Consider the following 20,220-nt stretch of genomic DNA (forward strand, 5'->3'; position numbering starts at 1 on the left):
AAAACACATTTCACATTTATAACTAAACTAGTTAAAAATTCAAAAATATGCATCCTTTTGTTAAAATAATTATACATATCTGTTGTTGAAAACTATCCAAAATACATAACCTTATTGTTCTAGTTAATAAAACAATTTAAAAGTCTGTTGTTTTTGGTTATTGTCTTCCTAATACAGCATGGCAAAAATATCCCCCAAATATCCATGATTAACCTATTGAATTGGATAGTTCACTTCCCAGTGACTTCACATGTATCTGCCTCAGTTAACTTTGGTAACTAAAATAACCAGCGAGTTAAATCGTGATGCAAGTCAGGATATAAATCGATTTGGTCCTGACCCAGCAGAGAGGGAGCCGTCCCCTACCCCTCCCACAGCTGCAGGGCCCCCCGCCCCCGCAGTACCAGCTCCTAATTCAGACTTCAGTTTTTACTATAGCAGGCGGGTACAGCAGGCCAGCTGCACAGATCCCAACGCAGGGCAGAATGGTTTCCGCGCTAAGGATTCGCATTTGAAATTTCGGGGTTTATCCTGTGAACCTCGTCTGCACCCAGCAGTGCCGGCAACACGCGACAGGGGCTGCACCGCCGGCCTAGTAGCTTGCTACCCCTCTGCGCAGAGCGGAGACCGAGGTCAGCGAGCCCGGGCCGAGGCCGTGTGTCGTCGCCCCGCGGGCGTAGAGCCGGATTTCGCTGCACCGGCTCCCCCGAGAAATGCCAGGGCTGCGGCACGAGGTCCTAGTAAGGGACCCGGCTCAGGGACGGCGGCGCTGTGTAGCAGGCCGGCAGTAGGCCGCGGCAGTGGTATCAGACACGTAACCCACTCAGGCCGCGCGGGAGCAACTAAACCCGCGACCGCTGAGATGACTGGCGCAAGCCCTTGAGTCGCAGCATTATCAATAAAGCGCCTTGCCATTGGCTCGTTTGTCGGCGGGGCATGGAGCATCTGACAATCTGATTAGTCGCTGCCTGGGACCCACCCCCTCCTCTTTCAAGTCCCATCCCTCGCTTTCCGCTGGATGGGAGGAGGGGCTGTGGGCGCTATCGGGGGGGCGGTTTGGGGAAGTGTCAATCTTCATCCTGACTCTGATTGGTTGATACGAAGAAACGGAGCGGCGGTGATTGGTTAAAAGGCAACGCCGTTCTGCTTGCCCGTTTAGGGATTTCTGGAGGTAGCAGGGGAGGGCCCTGGCTGGTTGGGTGTGGGACATGTCACTCAGATGTGCGGCTCTGTAATTGGTTAGCTGGTTAGGCGGTAATTGGGTGCAGAGAACGTCCTTCGACTCAGGGCAGGGGCATTGGCGCGAGGAGGCGGCTCGGAATTGGCTACTGACGGATCGTGTCTGGCTCTCTGATTGGCGGGGCGCGGGCGGGCGGCACGTCTCGCTCCCCGTTACCCAGCGGTGCTTTGCGCTAGGCCGCAGTTAGGCCACGCTGCGGGCGGGATGGCGGTGGCGGTGCGCGCGCTGCAGGAGCAGCTGGAGAAGGCCAAGGAAAGCCTCAAGCACGTGGATGAGAACATCCGCAAGCTCACGGGCCGGGACCCCAACGATGTCAGGTGCGGCCGAGCGTGTCCGCTTCGCGCCTGGGCCCCGCGGAGCCTCCCCCGGGCTGCTCCGCTGCTCCCGGCGGGGGGAGGAGGGGTCCTGATCGAGGGCGTGGGTGCCTTCCCTCTCGCCCGGCGCGCTGGGTGGCCCTGGCCCGCCTGTGCGGCGCTCCGGGGCGGTCTCGGAGCCCCCTGGGCGGCTCGCAGCCTTCCTAACGCGCGCTCCGTTTCTTGCAGGCCCCCTCAGAGCAGGCTGTTACCCATCGCAGGCCCTGGTGGAGGTAGAGGCCGCGGTAGCTTACTGCTGAGGTAAGGACCGGCGACCCCCACATGTTTCTGTCCTTGCTGCTTCTCTTGGGTTTCTCCCCTTTGGGGCCCTGCTGCTGGGTACTGCTTGCAGAGCCGCCACAGGCTCCTTGCTTGAAAGGGCTGGAGCCGCATGTCTCAGACTCCCGCTTCCCCCTCGGGCAGCGGCTCAGCAGCTCTTCTCTTGCCCTCGTTTTTGTCTGTGAAATTAAATAGCGGAGCAGTCTCCTGTAGCAGAGACCTTGGGGAGGCCCCAGCAGGGATCCCGTGCTCTGGACTCTGGCCATTCTCATTTGCCATCTCGGGGATTGTGCCGGATGTATGCATTTCTGCCAATGCTGATGCTTTGCAGCCCCCTGATTGCAAATTGCTGGGTAAGGCACTTGGGTGCTATTGTATGGGGTCCTGTCTAGTGCCTAGATGGGATGTGGGGCTAAGAGAGCCAGAGCTCTGTTACACAGGTGACTGCTGGAGCTCTTAACCCCTGGATTTTCTACACGTTAACACCTAAAACTAGTTTTGACCACTTGGTATGCCTCTCAAACTTACACCACCCCAGGGCAGGATTATTTCTGATCTGTGGTACCCTGCTGGTGTTGCACTATTGTGTAGCTAGCTACTCTAGGCTATACTTTTGTCTAAAAAAAATCCTGTCTCTTCTTCACCCCCCCCCCCCCCCCCCCCACACACACACACACACACACACTCCCAGGGGAGCAGAAAGGGAAGCATTAAGTGTTGCTGCAGTCTAGGCAGGCTCAGCCTGGAGAAGGGGGTGGGGGTAAATGGGTTAACCCTTCCCTGCCTGCTCCTCCAAGACAGTCAGTGCAGACAGCCAGAAATGGAAGGGGGTGGAACTTATGGGGCAGAGGGGAAGCCTGTAATGGAGGGGGGCAGGATTCTTCCTTTCAGTTCTCCAGGCTCCTGCTGGCCTGGCATGTGACTCCTCCAAACTTGAGCCAGTACTAACGTCCATTAACATTTGTGAAGCTTACAGTGTAATATGTAACAAGGCCCTTAAATTGTGCTGTTGTGTCTGTAAGCTTAACTTTTAGATATGGTTCAAAAGCAAAACTTGGCAGTGTCAGAAAAGAGGTATTACTTTAGCAAAAGACTTTGTTGAAGCCAAGGGATAGAAGTTTTAAAACTGCTAACGATCATAATATATAACTTTGAATGAAACAGGTCTGGTGGCAAGAAGTGGAATGTTTTTTGTTTCTCTCTTTAAAATTAGAAGTTGGAAGAGTTATTTCCTAATATTGCTCCATTTTAAAATGTATTTTCTCTGGTACTGAATAGGTAGACTTACAGGCTCTTTTAACTGTTATTTTTGGTGAAAACTTAATACTAATACAGCATTCTTAAACTGTCCACACTTATAACCTGAGTAACTCTGTTTGCATGAGTAGCCTTACTGAAGTTGATGAGGGGGAGTGGGGATGACACTATTTAAGTTAGTATTGCTGTTCATGTGAATCAGTGTTTGCAGGATTTGACTTGAAATTATTTGCTCCATAGAGCAAGAATATGGGCCATTTTGTTGGTCTTTGTAAAATGCTGTATTCTTGCTGCTGCCTTAAAAAACTATTACCTTTACCATCTCTGAACAGAAACAGACTTGCCTACAAAACAGTAAACCAGAAGCAGACTTGGGGTTAGGAACTCCTGAATTTGGGATTCCTGACCTGTTCTTGGACATCATCTTTAGCTGTCTCTTTTTAGGCGTGGATTCTCGGATAGCGGAGGAGGACCCCCAGCCAAACAGAGGGATCTTGAAGGGGCAACCAGTAGGTAGGTAAAAAAAGAAAAAAAAAAAAGTACCTGTAGAGACTACACTAGGGTAAATGGCTGTTATGATTTAATAAATCTAATGCTCAGAATCGGTAATAGTTTGTGAAATAATCCCAGATTGATAAACTTCTTCAAGATTGGATGTTCCAAATCTAACTTTTGATGGTGATGATTTTACAGGACCAGTATCAGACCAACAGCAATATGACTGTCTCAGCAGTCATGAAATCCTGGTTTATTTGTTCTTCTCTGGAAAATATACAATGCATAGGGCCTCCCATGAAAAAGAAATTGCATTTTTTCTGGATTATCAGTCTTGAATTTACACTATTCATAATTCTGATGGGGGGGGTAAAATTGGGTGTATATATTTATTCTAATGTTAATGGAAGCATTTAGCTATGTAGATTATATAGTCCTACAATTCTCTTTATTTTTTTTTTTTTATTTTTTTTGCACGTCACCTTTAATAAAACAATTAAAGGAATGTGTAACTGATTTTTATTCAGCCTTTTAAAGACATTGATTTAAAGCTCTATTTCTGAGTTGCCGTATTTAAGTGTCTTATCATCATCGCCACAAGATTAGAGGGGTTGGGAATGTTGGGAGTGCATGGGGCTTGCTGGCCAGTATTTGGCCCTTGGTATGGACTTTATCTTCTTGAAACCTTACCCGTTTTATTGACAAATGAAAATTTATATGAAACATGTCACATTTAAATATATTCTGTAGAAGCAGGTCTTTTTATCAAATGTTGATTTCACAGCAGGCTCAGATAAGATTTAAGATATGCCTCACTCAGTGTGCAGTTTAAGAGGAGTTAAATCTTTTACCATTAATACAGAGCTAAATACTCTTTCAGTAAAACAAGATTAAGTTAATATGTGTTTTTATTTTTAAGTAGCTTCTGTACATCACCTGCTTTAGGAGTATGTAGAGCTGATACTTTAGGCTGGATCAAGTGAAGGAGAAAAACTAGAGTATAAAGCTGGAGATAGCTTTGTTCCTAACTTGTGCCTGCTGCTCTTCAGTAAGCCCTTATTCAGCAAAGCGCTCAGGGTACTTGGCTCACAGGCCTAGCCCATCAAGCCATGCCATTCAATCCTCAGTGGTCCCCACGGATCCAGAAACTTGACTGCAGGGGAGCAGTGGCAGCAACTGCCACTCCCCTGCTGCCAAATTTCCAGGCCCATGGGGAACGCTGCAAGCTATATTGCACACTAGATCAGTGTGCAGAGGTGGCCCAAGCCTGATCTGGGTACACAGGGGCTGGCTAGAAGCAGTGTGGGCCCCGAGGAGGCAATGTGAGGCCCTTCTTCAGCTGCATGGGACCGAGCAAGGCAGCACAGGGTCCTGATCCAGCTGCATGGTGCTGAGGAAGACTGCACAAAGCTCTGTGCAGGGCTGAGGGAGGCAGTGCATGGCCCTGATTTGGCAGCATGAGGCTGACGGAGGGTCATCCAGCTGACGGCACCCAAAGGTTGAGTATCAGTGGTTTAACTGCCTATGAGCTTAAATCACTGTTTCAATTACTCAATTATAATTTGAGACGGCACATCCAGAGGAGCATGAACATGTGGTATGAGGCGTTGCAAACCCATCTGCAGCACCACATACTGTACATGCTGCACATGCAGGTGTTCTTGGCATGGCTACTTTGCAGCATGGGGGAAGTCCCATGGTCAAAACCATGCTTAAAAAAAACAGGGCGGCGCATGTGCTGCCCCAAACTGGAGCCTGGCTGGCTGGAGATGCACTCCAGCTGCCAGCTAAGCTTTCTGCTCAAGGAGCACCGCAGCTGCAGCTCCTGGAGACCCCCAAGACCCCAAGTAAGGCTGCTGGGGCCAGCATAGTTGCTGGCCCTAGCCTGCTGTGCCCCACCTGGGGCAACATGCTGCATGCCAAAGCATGGGTGGCACAGGTGTTCTCCAGGGACAAGTAGCAGTGGCACTTGTTCCCAGGGAAATGCATGTTCCTGCTCATGCAAATACACCCTATGGCCGCATCTAGACAAGCATGGATGCATGGTATGTGGCACCACAGACCCGTCTATGGTGCCACGCACCACACGTGCAGGTATTCCCTGCGCTACTACCTTACAGCATGGGGGCTGGGGAGGGAACTGTTGGCCCTGGGAGATCCTGGGGTTAAAAAAACCCACACTTTAAAAAAGCAGGGTGACACACTTGGCAGCATTGCGTGCTGCCCAAAACCAAACCTGGCCAGCCAGAGCCACATTCCAGCTGCTGCCCAGGCTTCCTGCCAGGGCATTCCCCAAGGAGAAATAGCAGCAGAACAAAGTGTGCCACTACTACTTGTCCTCAGGGAAACAAACATCCACTCTTATCTGGACGCAGCCTATGAATCTATTTTTAGTAAACCCATTTTTCAAGATATAAACATTAGAAAAATGATCTAGGTTAAACTCTCACAAAACTCACCGTTTCGATTCTTTGAGGAGTATTTTGTTGTAATTTTCTATCCGGTAGTCTGTAAAATTGTGATGTTTCCAGAAATCTGTGAGAACTTCAGCCTTTTTAGATGACTTTGACAGCATCTTTTCCCTGAAATGTCAAAGTGGTTTATGAATCTGAAAACCCTTGAATGCTGTCCTCAAGTAGTTGTGTGAATATGATACTGAATTTTTTAGACATTTGATCAACATAGGGAGAGAGGTTAGCAGAACTGGAAATAATATCTGTGGTTACCACTATCTTGGGCGTTTGTTAAGCAGCTAAAGAAGCAATCCTATTTCTTATTCCGTTAAATGGATCTTAATGCAGTTCTTCTACACTATAATGCTTAAATTCCCTAAGTGAACTCCTAAGCTGCAGAACTTTAGTCTAAATACTCTTGGCCATGATCTAAACTACTGGAAAATTGTGCAGAGTTGGTTTTCATAATGTGCAGTCTTGAGGGGTAGTGCTCCTCTATTTGAATACATTTCTCAGTTGTCTTTGACAGTTATTTTTCTTTTTAGGCTGGGTGGAGAATGTCGGACAAGAAGAGAATCACGCCATGAAAGCGACGCAGAGGATGAAGATGTTAAAAAGGTAATCTGTAGGGACCTACTGAATTCACAGGCCCTGGCAGCCAGTTACACAGTTGGGGCCTCCAGTTTTGTGGATGTATCCTGGCTGGGGCTGACACTTTAAAGGTGGAGCAAAACAGCCCCCCCACATCTCTGATGGACTGAGGGGCACCTTAAGTCCCACCCTTCTCAGCCATTGATTGAAAGCCCCAACCTCCAGAGCATGACATGCAAGGCCATTTTACTTGGCACACCATATCTGGCCACAGAGCCCAGGCTGCTCGCCCCAGGGATGCTGCAAGCCTTGCTACGAGCAGTCTGGGCTCCGTGGCCAGCAACAGCTGCCCAGAGCCCGGCTGGATGTGATGGGCAGTTGCCAGGTTGGAAGTGGCTGCACCAGGGTCTGCAGTCCTGGCCCGGCTCATTGCTGTGTGCACCTCACAGGCCGCTCTGGGGAAGGGGCTGGGGCTGTGCTCCACTGCCAGGGGCTGCATGCCCACAAAGCCTGGCATCCCTGTGGGAGGCAATAACGGGCCACAGTGGGGGAGCAAGGGGGGCACGTCCCTACCCCCATCCCAGTTCCATTGGGCCCGGCTGCAAAGGGTAGGGTGAGCTGTGTGAGTGCAATGGCCCCATGCAGGAGGGCTCTGGTTCAGTGGCTCTGGCCCCCCCTTCCCCCATCTGCATCTCCTGGGGACAGGCTATGGGGCTGGGGGAAGGTGCTTGCAGGCAGTGGCTGCCCCAGATAGTCCCAGGGCAGCTTCTCGTCCTACACCGAAGCACTAGTGGGGCGGGCCAGTCTGTGCTGCCAGCCCCCAGTTTTGCTCTGGCTGCACTGAGCTGGGAGCTGGGCCACTGCCATGGGGTAACACAGGTCTTGACTGTTGTCCTTGTCCTCCTCGCAGTCCAGGGGTGTCTTAGCGGGTCTCTGCTGCCCTTGCATGTGCAGCTGGAGCCTGGTCTGCAGTGGGGAATGGGCCGGCCCCTTCCTCGCCATGTTCCTGCCAACAGTGAGCGGGGTCCGGACTCCGAACCCCAGTGGAGTGCAGGCACACAGCTGCCTGCTGCGAGTAGTCCAGTTCCCCAGCAGGCAGCAGGGGCCCGCCCAAAGCCCAGGTTGCTTGAAGCAGGCAGCCATGAACCTCCAAGTGGCTGCACTGGGGTCAGAGGCCTGGTCCCACTTGTGGCTGGCAGTGGCTGCAAGCGCACCTCAGGGTAGATTAGACATGGTGAAGGGGCTGGGGCTGTTCTGTCATGACAAGGATCAGGTCTTTTGCAGCTCCCCCACCATCCACTCCTGGCTGGCTCCTGGACTGAGCTGACCTCAGGAGCTGAGCCTCTGATTTGCTCTGCTCTATCTGTCATCTCCCTCCCCTTCCTGCTTCAGGCTTTTCCTGCTTTCTGACTGGCTTTTTTTCTGCTATTTCCACTCCCCTGCCCCTTTCCAGGAGACAGGCAGTTTGCCTCTTTTTTTTTTTTTTTTTGTTCCCCTCCCTCTGCCTTTGTAGGAGACGGCTTTTTGCCTGCTCTTTACTGTTTGTTTGTTTTTTTAACATAGTTGGTTCCCCATGAAAAAGTGCAGAGAACCGGCTATTTCACAGGAAATAGTGAAATCGTGTATTTGGTAGGTCCCTAATAATGTGGGAAAGTGAAGAACTGGATGAGAAAAACACATTAATGGAGCACAGATTGAGTGTGACGTTCTTCTTGTAGCCGGCGTTGCAGTCTTCCGTTGTTGCTACCTCCAAAGAGCGAACACGTCGAGACCTTATTCAGGATCAAAATATGGATGAGAAGGGAAAACAAAGGTATCCTTTTGCTTAATAGATATGCAGTGCTTTCGGTGTTTTTGTTCCTAATTTAAAACTTGATTTTACATTTCTGAAATGTTGTATGGTTTAAGCTTATATGTTAAGGATGACTTTAAAGAGCTGCCAGAAGAGTATAAACTGGGCCTATGTGAACCTCTTGAACTGGAATGGGCACAGTCATTGTTAAATATTACATGTTATTTTGACTCATTAGCAGGGATCTGGGTTTTCAGTTTCCCATAGGGGAAAAAAACATGGATTTTCCCTTTTACCCAAAAAAAATGCAGATTTTTTTTTTTTTTTTTTTTTTTTTTTTAAGAAAAACATGCAGATTTTCCACTTCTGTAAAGAGCTCTCTGCAGGCTGGCAGAGTTGCAGCCTACAAGGGGCTGGGGGGGCAGCAGAAAGAGGGTAATGAGGCAGGGGGCCCCACTTATACACATGCACATGACTGCCAGGCAGCCTGGAGAGCAGCCCCTACAGGTAAGTCTGGAGGAAAGGGATCAAGACACCCCATAGGGAAGGTGGACATTGGGCAGGGCTGTGGCTGGGGCTGCTGCCCAGCTGGTGCAATGCATGGCACTTGGGGGAGAAATGCACAGCTGCAGGGCCCCAGTGGGAAGCAGGACAGGGCTGTGGGTAGCCACCCTCCTGGGGGCAGGGCAGGCACGTGGCATTTATCAGAGACGTCCTTGGCCAAAAAAAGCCAATTACCAATAATGTAAATTTTCATTTTATCCATGCTGGTACAATATGGACCAATATATTGGTGTAGCTCTGCAGAAAAATAAGATGGAATGTGCTTGCTGTCTAAATTTAGTGAGAACAGAGGATACCGAAGGAAAATGTACTTATCAGACTTCTGTATAATTTTTAACAGTACTAAAGAATCACTGAAGAAGCCTGTGTGGTGCTTTTTTTTTTGAGTGAAGTCATAGAAAAACACTCTTTTACAATATATCCTATCAGATCTGTACCTCTTGTTTATGTAGCAACTTATTTTACTGAGGTGTTTCTCTTGTTTTCTTTTTTTTAAGCTTGCCGATCCTGTCAGTTGGATCTTTTCTGCATCTGTTTCAAGTTCACCATTGTCTCTGAAACATTACATATTATGTTTCCCTATAACTCTGCTTTAATTTTTTTACTCCTTTTATAGTCTTATGTTCTGTTTTTCTGTTCATCATTATTTGCATTATGGTAGGTTGTAGAATTTCCACCCCATTCTGCTCTACAAACGTTAAATATACAACTGATAGCTGAATCTGCTGTGCTCATACACACCCTTCATAGTTTCATAGTAGGTAGGGTCGGAAGGGACCTGAGCAGATCATCAAGTCCGACCCCCTGCCACAGCAGGAAAGAGTACTGGGGTCAAATGACCCTGGCGAGGTGTTCCTCTAGCCTCCTCGTAAAGACTCCCAGGTTAGGAGCCAGCACCACTTCTCTTGGAAGTTGGTTCCAGATCCTAGCTGCCCTGACAGTGAAGTAGTGCCTCCTGATGTCTAGTCTGAATCTACCCTCTGCCAGCTTGTGGCCGCTATTTCTAGTCGCGCCTGGTAGTGCTCAGGGGAACAGGCACTTCCCCAATGCCTGCTGGTCCCCCCTGACTAGTTTGTAAATGGCCACTAGATCCCCCTCAGCCTTCTCTTGTGGAGGCTGAACAGGTTCAGGTCCTTTAGCCTCTGCTTGGGGCAGCAGGGTAGGCCATACCTGATCATGCGAGTGGCCCTCCTTTGGACCCTGTCCATGTTGTCCACATCCCTCCTGAAGTGCAGCGCCCAGAACTGATCGCAGTACTCCAACTGTGGCCTGACCAGTGTCACATAGAGGTGGGGAGGATCACCTCCTTGGACCTGCTTGAGCTGCATCTGTGGATGCATGACAAGGTATGGTTCGCCTTCCTGACTGCATCCCCACTCTGTCAGCCCATGTTCATTTTGGCATCAATAATGACACCAAGATCCTTTTCTGCCTCTGTGCTGACTAGAAGAGAGTTCCCCAGCCTATAAGCATGCTGCTGGTTTTCCCCCCGCCCCCAGTGCAGTGCCTTGCACTTGTCAGTGTTGAAACCCATCCTGTTCTTATCCACCCACCCCTGTAACCTGTCTAGGTCCGATTGCAGCCTGTTCCTCCCTTCTAGAGTGTCCGCTTCCCCCCCACATCTTAGTGTCATCTGCGAATTTGAACACGGTGCTTTTTACCCCCTCGTCCAAGTCGCTGATGAAGATTTTGAATAGTGCGGGCCCAAGGACTGAGCCCTGCAGAACCCCACTGCCCACATCCCTCCAGGTCGAAATTGACCCATCCACCACCACTCTCTGGGTGCAGCCCTCCAGCCAGTTAGTGACCCAGTTGACTGTGTAGGTGTCAACACCACAGTCCCCTAGTTTTTAATGAGAATGGGCTGAGAGACGGTGTCTAAGACCTTCCTAAAGTCCAGAAAGACCATGTCTACTGCTACCCCTGCGTCCAAGGATTTTGTAACCTGGTCATAGAAGGCCACCGGGTTGGTCTGACAGGACCTGCCTCTAATGAACCTGTGTTGATTGCCCCTAAGCATAATCTCCCCAGCTGGCCCCTCGTGGACGTGTGCCAGGATAATTCTCTCAAAAAGCTTACCCAGGATTGAGGTAAGACTAACTGGCCTATAGTTTCCTGGGTCCTCCTTCCTCCCTTTTTTTGAAAATAGGAACCACATTGGCCCTTTTCCAGTCCTCTGACACCACACCAGAGCACCATGAGTGCTCGTAAAGCCATGCCAGGGGTCCCACAATGAGCTCTGCCAATTCCCTCAGCACTCTGGGGTGGAGATTGTCAGAGCCAGCTGATTTAAATACATCCAGTCCCTCCAGAAGTTCCCTGACTAGGTCTGCACTGACCCTAGGCCTTTGTGTGCCTCCCCTTGTGCCTCCCCTTCTCCCAGTCTACAGTTTAACACACTTGCTTTAAAAGCATCTTGTCTGTAGCTACTCCACATTTTAAATGTCTTGGGGGAAATCAAGAGCCTGATCTGGAATAAGGAGCCAAGTGGAAAACTTATTTATGTTAGGGCACAGACATCTGAACCAGCACCTCCTCTTGGTATTCTGGTGGGGAGTTGTCACACGCTACAGAAGCACTTCCTAAAGGGGAAACCTTCGTATTCTTCAAAACAAAATGTCAGATTGTGGTTTTGCAAGTATTCTCTGGGACATCATTCCATAGACAGGTCCCTTTGATATAAGAAGACTTGTCTTCGCTTTTGGACTTGCAGCCAAGCCTCCAAGTCTCTTTCCTTTCCTCTACCTTTTGCCACTGCATTTGAACCTTGTGGCATCTACCAGATTGATCAAAGAAACTTTGGGCATTTATCCAAGAATACAGGGCTACAGAAGTCAGTAGGAGGGGAAGGTAGGGAATATTATAGTAAGAAAGTAATATTCCTAAGAGGGGCAAAAACAGGCCTATGTAAAAGTGGAGGGTTAAAGAAGAAGATGCCTTTAAAACAGGTGGGGTGCGAAGGGGTCAACTAATGTAAATGAGATATTCTAAAAAGTGATATGATTCTCCTGAGGTCACACAGTAGATAAGTAATAGAATAAATCATCTGTTCTGCTGCCTTTCTGCTCATGCTGTAGACCACACTTTCTGCTCATTTTTTGAGTGGGGTTTTTTATTTGTTTGTTGGGGGAGGAGGTGGGAGTGTGCTATTTCCGGCATTTGGAGCAGTGTCCCACTTTCAGTCTTTTATGGGTTATCTCCTGAATGTCTTTTTTTTTCTGTATTATAAACTTCATGCTGACTTTCACAGTAATTATTTTTTTCTCATACTTTGTCACCCTAATTATGTTACGTTATGAGGCTTTCTAGGCAGAGACACTTTCTTATCTAATTACGTAAAGTACCTTACACAGAGTATGACTTGTATAAATAATATTCTACACTGTTGGCATAATCCTTATACACTGTTGCTAACATACTGTTGACACTGCCCTTTTAGAAACAGGTGCTACTAATGGGAAGTAATTTCTTTCATTGCCTATGTAGACAGACCTTTTTTCTGAAGTTAAACAGAGCCTCTTAACTTTTTTTTTTCTTTTTAATTCAGGAATCGACGTATATTTGGCTTGTTGATGGGTACTTTGCAGAAATTTAAACAAGAGTCCACAGTTGCTACTGAGAGGGTACTTATTTCTTTTAATTTTATGACCTGAAATCTGTTGCACATAAGGTAAAACTAGGTCCTTACTGTTTCAGTGCAAGGAATGAAAATAACTGTGGCAGGTGCATTGACTTTTTTTTTTTAAGTGCCGAATTCTGACATTTAGTACCCAAGAGATTAACCTAGCTTTTTAGAGAGTTACTTTTAACTACCAGATATAAACATCAACTGAGGACTCTCATTTGTGATTTCTTGATGTTCCTCAATTTAGTGGAATCCCTGTATGGTCATGACCAGGGATCTGGGTTTTCCGGTTCCCACAGAAAAGCAAAAAAAAAAACGGATTTTACTGGAGGCAAAAGTGGATTTCTCATTTTACTGGAGAAACTCATGGATTTTGCATTTTTGCAACAAGCTCTCTGCAGGCTGCCAGAGTTCCAGCCTTTCCACCCCCCCACCCTCCCCGGGGGTGTGCTCAGTGTTAGGGATCTGGCTGCCCCCACCTGAACCTGCAGCAGTGGGGGAGCCGGGCTCTGCTCCACTGCAGTGGCCAGGGGCACCAGCAGGGTTGTGGGGAGAGGAGGGGGAAGTCAGGGGCACCAGCAGATTTGGGAGGCTTTATCAAACAATTCGCTATTTTTATCAGGGAAAACCAGGATCCCTGGTCATGCTGCTTTCAAATCACTATATGTCATGTTTTACCATAATTTGTAACGGTTCTGCTACCCTCTTTTAGTTCTGTAATTCAGCACAACACTAAGCTTCTGTACACCTAATTTCCTTAATGAATGCATGTGTTTTTTATATTAATTGATTTTTATCTGAGGAGTTTTATAATGCACGTAGCTATTTTATAGCTTCAAACACTGGGAGATACCTTATACAAATCTACTGTGACATTCTTTAACTATATATTTTTCAGCTTTTGTAAGCTAGCATCAGATCACCAGTTTAATAATAGAAACACAATTAGGGATCTGTATGTTGTCAACACATTCAATAATATTTAGATACAACAGTACTAATACCTATTGCCAATGTCAGCCTCTAGTCGGACATCTCTTTTTCTGTGGAAAGCAACTTAAAACGTTTGTCTGAGCTCCAGATTTTTTCTTCTGGCAACTTTTATGCAGATTTATCAGGGGCAAAACTAAATATAGGGTGAATATGAAACCAGCCTGAATTGCAGCCTGAAAAATCCTCCCCCCTTTTTTGTTTGTTTTTTGTTTTGTGAACTTGTAAATAACCATCATGCAGTGAAACCTTGCTGGTTTTATTTTTTGTTTTGTTTTTCCTTCATCACACACACGTGTGTGTGTGTGTGTGTGTGTGTGTGTGTGTGTGATCATAAATTGAGTTCAGAGTAAGTTAGTTTCTAAATTGTGTAAATTTTTATTAAGAAATATCTATCTTGATCTTCAGCAAAAGAGGCGTCAAGAAATTGAGCAAAAGCTTGAAGTGCAGGCGGAGGAGGAGAGAAAGCAAGTTGAAAATGAGAGGCGAGAATTGTTTGAAGAAAGACGTGCTAAACAGACAGAATTGCGGCTATTGGAACAAAAGGTCGAACTTGCTCAGTTGGTAAGTCTTACATTTTGGAGGAGGCAAGGAGAGTTCCTTTTGTTCTTTTGCATAAACTATATTTTGAGCTATTTAACACTCTCCTTTTTTTCTCAGCAAGAAGAATGGAATGAACATAATGCCAAAATAATTAAATATATACGAACCAGGACAAGGCCCCATCTGTTCTACATACCTGGCCGGATGTGTACCGCTACACAAAAGCTAATGGAAGAGTCGCAGAAAAAGTTGAATGGTAGGTGGTTTATTTGGGAGTCACTTGTCAGTGTCCCCCTGTCTCAAATGAGATGTTCTGCCTCTTGCTGTACATGTTCTTTTTTTATTTCTTTTCACTTAAGTATTTTAATTCTATGACAAGAAAATGGGGTTATCTAGCCTAAGAAAACAGGGTTATCTAATCCAACTATTTGTACTGATGCAGGGATTTACTCTTTCTAAATCAGATAGCCTCTTAAAAATTTCTAATGAAGGCCGTTCCACAGTTTATTTTAAGTACCTTATTTCACTGCCTTTTCCTTTAGGAAGCAATTTCAAGTAGAACAATACATATGACATGTTTATGTCATACTTGTTTATGAAAGGAGAAATTATTAATTTAGTTGAGTCCTAGTCAAATGCATCTTCCTAATGTCTTCTCCACCAGTGTCTCTTCTGTTTTGGGGTTTATATCATTTGACTTTTCTACAGGTCAGATTAAGTTCTAGTTTAAAAATTGGTGTCTCCCTGGATATCTGGCCTTATGAAAACTTGATTTTTAACACCTAATTTGTTCTTACTGTTTCCATTTTATTCACATTGGCTTGTATATTCAGATCAGTGCCAGTAGCAGAAAAGTTCCAGAAAATTAAAATGCTATTTGGTTTCCAGATATGCTAATATTTTTCATTAGTTTAGTCTAAAAATGGAAATGCTTCTGTTGATCAAGTGTTACAGTTCTTTAATCAAATTTAAATTGTTAAGACTGGTGGTTTAACTGATTAGTATGCTCTTTGCTGACTGTATGGGTAAATTGCCACCTCTTGGATTGTACTTGAATTGATTAAATACGAGAGAGACAAGGGTTATATTATTGTGTGAACAAAATACCCATATAAATCTCAGCACAAGTCAGCAAATAGTTACACTTGACTTGTAATTTCTTCAAATATGCATCTGAGTTTTACTGTCTCATATTTGCCTCTTGCTCTTCAGCACTGTTTGAAAATAGACGCAATGAATTTGCAGAGCAAATTAACAAAATGGAGGCCAGACCCAGAAGACAATCTGTGAAGGACAAAGAACAGCAGGAGGTGCAGAATGAAGAAAAGAAGGAAGAACAGAACAAGGAGCAGGAAGAGGGTAAGGTGGCTCAGCAGGTGGAAGAGTTGGAGACAGGTAACCAGAACAATGATGTAGAAATGGAAGAGGTAGGGGAGGACAGAGGAAAAGCAGGTGCAGGTTATAGTGATGCAGAGAGAGAACAGGAGGAGGAGGAACAGAAACATGAAATGCAGGTTAAAGCAGAAGAGGCAACTGAGGTGATGGAGAATGACAGGCAACAGGATAGTCAGCAGGAAGAGGTTCTGATTGTGAAAATGGAAGGTGACAGGATTCAGTCAGTGGATAATGAGCAAGACATGGTGGAAGTTAATGAGGCAGATAGTGTAGAACATTTAGAAAATGAAAATGGCAAAGTTGAACTAGAAGTTGAGTGTGATGCTCAGCCAGAGAAAGTGTGTGACACTCCTTCCCCTGAGAAGGAGAAAGCTAACAAACCAGAAACTGACACTGAACCTGAAGAGAAACAGGGAAAGGAATCTGAAGCCCAGCCTGAGACTGAGGTTCAGCCTCAGCCAGAGGCTGTGCCACTGCCACAGCCACCTCCGTTGTCTCAGTCCATTCAGGATCAAGAGCCTCAGATGGAAAAGGATGAAGCCACTGTGGTGTCTGTAAAGGTAGTTGAGGCACAGACGGATCAAATTCAGGCAACAGGTGTAGAAATTAAGAGTAAGACCAGGAGTAGAAGCAGGGGTAGGACACGGAACAAATCTAGCAAGAGTCGAAGTCGTAGTAGCAGTAGTAGTACTAGCAGTAGTAGTTCAACCAGCAGTAGTAGTGGAAGTAGCTCTAGCAGTGGCAGCAGTAGTAGTCGCAGTAGTTCTAGCAGTAGCAGTAGCACTAGTGGGAGCAGCAGCAGAGACAGTAGCAGCAGTAGCAGTAGCAGCAGTGAGAGCAGAAGTCGAAGCAGAGGAAGGGGTCATAATAGGGACAGAAAGCGCAGGAGGAGTGTGGATAGGAAGCGAAGGGATACTTCAGGACAAGATAGAAGTCACAAGTCTTCAAAGGGTAGTAGCAGAGATGCAAAAGGCTCAAAGGATAAAAGTTCAAGGTCTGACAGAAAGAGGTCTATATCAGAAAGTAGTCGGTCAGGCAAAAGAACTTCGCGGAGTGAAAGAGACCGTAAATCAGACAGGAAAGACAAAAGGCGTTAACAGAAGAGACCAGGCTTCCCTAGCCTAATCTTTGCAGCAGAAGATTATTTGAGTAAAAGGATTCCTTATGAGGAGGAGGAGAAGGCTGCCTTAACAATTGCATGCTGTAAAAAAAAATCTTTTGGAAAAATGCAGACTGTTTACCAGACACTTGTACTTTTTACATAATTTTGTAAAGGGTAACTTATCAAAATTATGTGAAGTCCCCTCTTCCCAAAATGTAAGAAAAATGAAATTAACCCTCCCTTTGCATTTTTTTAAATACCCTGTACTCATTAAGATTCTCTGTATATTTTAATAGGTAAATCTTTAAGTTGGTGTGATCACTTCTACTTCTGTACCATAATTTTTTTTTGTAGAAATAAATGTGCATTTTAAATAAATTGTTTGAGATGTCCTGTTGACACTTAACTTCCTTTTAGCTCTACATATTAGCAGCTGCTTACAAAGATGCTGCCTTTTGTAATTTTCCTCCTGCTCCTTTTTTTTTCCCTCTACCATTTGCAGGGGAAGTGAATTATTTGGTATAGTTCCTTTTGCTTTCTTCTCCCACACCAACTCATTCTAACTTGACTCTTTTTTTTTTCTCATTTTACAAACCTGTTTCTGTGACCTCTGCGTTGAGCAGTAGCTTACCTCAGAATGCTAATACTGACAGCTTAAGTCAGAATCTGGAATGCTACTCTTATCTGCCTTCTGCAGGTGCTTGGGTAATGTTTACAGCTATGTTCTGGAGACAGTATATCTGTTTAGTGATGCTCCTTACTTTCCTGGCCAGTGGTGGGAAGACCTCCGTTCACTTCTCAACTGGGAGTTTTTTGTTATATTAGCCAAAAATTAATTTTTGATCCCGGTGTGCAACTAGATATAATTATACTGCAGTGTTATCTGGGACTAATACCAGTCTTGTGTGTGTGCAAGAATGCTTTTTGAATGTATTTGATAGAGATGTGTGAAAGTTCCAAATAAAGCAGTATGGTGTATCAAGGTGATGATTGTTTTATAATTTTGTATGGAAATAACAACATACCTGTTGGCCTGTTCTGTACATGTGCAAATAAATGTGGCTTTGTAGACTACTCTGGATGATGGAGACTTTGTTTCTATTACCTTTGCTTTTACTAATCTTATTAATTCTAATGCTATTAACTCTGAAATAGACATGGCATTCATAGGTGACAGTCCCTTACACAGCCCTTAGAAAGCACTGTATCTGAAAGCATTTAAAAGTTAGTTGCAAAACTACAAGATGGCAAAGTCAGAGAATGAAACAGGTACAGGTTTCCCTCGCTTTATGCTGTACATGCGTTCCCGGAAAATGGCACATAACTCAAATTCGCATAAAGGGAACCTGCTTTACAATGTAACAAATAGGGATACATTCCAAGACCTCGACTGTACTGACTCCCAGATCCATTTCTACCACTATTACAAGACAATGTTGGTACTCACCAACAGCAGACAGTACACACAAGCACAGGGTGGTGATGAATGTTACCATAATGATGATGCAACTACAGAAACACACAGGAGACTATTTTTGTGTACATCACTCCCATAATGCACTGCACAAAGCAGCTGACAGTGGGCTTCCACCACACCAATCACATAAGAGTGAATTTACCTCGCATATAACTAATTTTTATCTAAAAAGGGTCATCGCATAAGAGCAAATTTGCACATACTGAACCTGCATAAAGCAAGGAAAACCTGTATTTTTTTTTTTTACATGTACACAGTCATCAGGCTGCTGTTTGGAAATGCTTACTTTGCATGCTAGATCGCAGAAAAAATTTGAACTATTTTTAAATGTTATAGAATGATTTCAGGAGGGCAGCAAGCTGTAATTCACTACAATTTTTTTTTTTTTTTTTTTTTGCCAGCTTCCCCACATAGCTTGGTTGCTGAAAGCATATAGCATGCTCATGCTTTCCTTATCTTTCAGTTTATTTTCAAGCCTATCACAGTAGTGATGACCACAGTCTGTGGTGCACTACACTGCAGTCTGTTGCTTAAAGAATGAAACAAGGCGGTGACAAGCTATTAGGCAACTTTAGTGAACGGTGATTCAAGCAAGCTTTTCTCTTGCTCTAACTGACTAGTTTCTTTCTTTTTGAAAATCCTGATCAATTAATCCGCCTCTTCCCCTGTAAGGTTCTTGCTTTAGCCTATCTAGAATTGTTCCTTTATTACTATTTCTCACTCACTGTAAACTTACTTATTACCCCTTCTGGCTTTTTCACAAAAACAATTGAAGCTGTGAAGGGGAAGAGGTTTATACAATACACATAGAAGAATGTAATTATTATACACACCTTGTGCAGGTTGTAATTGGAAACTAAAAAATTCAGCTATTCAAAATGTTTAAAATGTTAATAGTTTCCAACTATCTGCAACTCTGCATATAGGGAAGTCATAATGAAGTGTGTTGGTTTCTATATTTGGTTTCATTTCCTTCTTCAGATTTAATTTTTGGAAGCTATATTAACTTTTTTGCTTGAAAATGGGTCTATTTTTTAAATAGTGTAAGGTCTCTTAAAAAGCTACTGTTTATTCTTTCAACGCAACACTTCAAATCGTACAGGAACTGTTGAGTAACATTGCTTTTGTGGCCTTTTTGCTACTCCAGCTTTAATGGTAAGCATTGTTAAATTGTTTCTAGATTTCTGAACAAGATGTGAATGTTGATTATCGTGTACTAAAAGTTGCTATGCATTGACCAGAACAAAAATGCCAAAGCAATATACAATATCAAAGCAATTAATGGGTCCTTGTGACTGGATTAGAGAGTGGATTGATGTATTTAATTGTCTGAGGTTTAGATACTATTAAGGCAAATAATATATTTTGATAAGCTGAAAGTAAGAGAAACTTAAATGGTTATAATTTTCTAGACTAACTGAGACTAGAATATCTGATAGCTTAATGCTTTTGATGCAGGATACTTTATTAATGGTTCTAATGGCCGTTATACAGTAAGATCACGCTGCTGTACTGCTTGCACTCAGCCTTACTAAAATGTCCAACGTAATCTAACCTAGATAATGGGTATGGGATATGGTGGAAGAACAATTCCCTGAAAAACAAAATACTTGCAAGCCGACCTAGAAGGGAGCTATATGGGTTTTCATTAAGTACAGGTGCCCACTTGGCGCTCTTAATCGGCTTGCAAAAAAAGGAGCATTAAGCAGAATAGCATTAAATGAAACCAATTTTTTTTTGCTGCCAGCTGTATGATGCCCGTGAGCGTTATAACGAAACTCGCTGAGCGCTAAGCGGAATCATGTATCAATGTAAAATGAGCTTTATAGTGAAAAAGTGCTAAGCAAAACAGAGTTGCCTGTATGTTGACATTGTAGTCTCTTCAGTGACTTAGAAAAGGACTTTTAGCTTTCTTCCAAGAGGGGGGCATAAGTATAGCTGAAATGCTTTAAATATAATTTATTTTTTATCCTGTTGAAAATAGCTACTTCAGACTTATATTTTTAAGGACTAAATATTTCCACAGTGGTTGCCAGGTCTTTAGGGATAATGTGCAAGTTGTCA

General features: G+C 44.9%; 1 protein-coding gene across 1 annotated transcript; it reads left to right on the plus strand.

The window, feature by feature from the left end:
- Positions 1-1,345: 1,345 nt before the first annotated feature.
- Positions 1,346-17,057, plus strand: PNN (pinin, desmosome associated protein). Its single transcript, XM_006268340.4, has 9 exons — positions 1,346-1,557; positions 1,783-1,854; positions 3,574-3,642; positions 6,623-6,695; positions 8,387-8,481; positions 12,572-12,647; positions 14,048-14,203; positions 14,300-14,438; positions 15,395-17,057. Exons 1-9 carry the CDS (start codon positions 1,445-1,447, stop codon positions 16,672-16,674), a joined length of 2,073 nt encoding a protein of 690 aa, XP_006268402.1. The 5' UTR covers positions 1,346-1,444; the 3' UTR covers positions 16,675-17,057.
- Positions 17,058-20,220: the final 3,163 nt, after the last annotated feature.

This window comes from Alligator mississippiensis, chromosome 2 (assembly GCF_030867095.1).
Source record: "Alligator mississippiensis isolate rAllMis1 chromosome 2, rAllMis1, whole genome shotgun sequence".
Taxonomy (NCBI): Eukaryota; Metazoa; Chordata; order Crocodylia; family Alligatoridae; genus Alligator; species Alligator mississippiensis.

Coding starts and splice junctions, on each gene's coding strand:
- PNN (XM_006268340.4), top strand. CDS start 1,445: ATGGCGGTGGCGGTGCGCGCGCTGCAGGAGCAGCTGGAGAAGGCCAAG. Junction 12,648..14,047: donor CCACAGTTGCTACTGAGAGG/GTACTTATTTCT, acceptor CTTGATCTTCAG/CAAAAGAGGCGTCAAGAAAT. Junction 14,204..14,299: donor AGGTCGAACTTGCTCAGTTG/GTAAGTCTTACA, acceptor TTTTTTTCTCAG/CAAGAAGAATGGAATGAACA.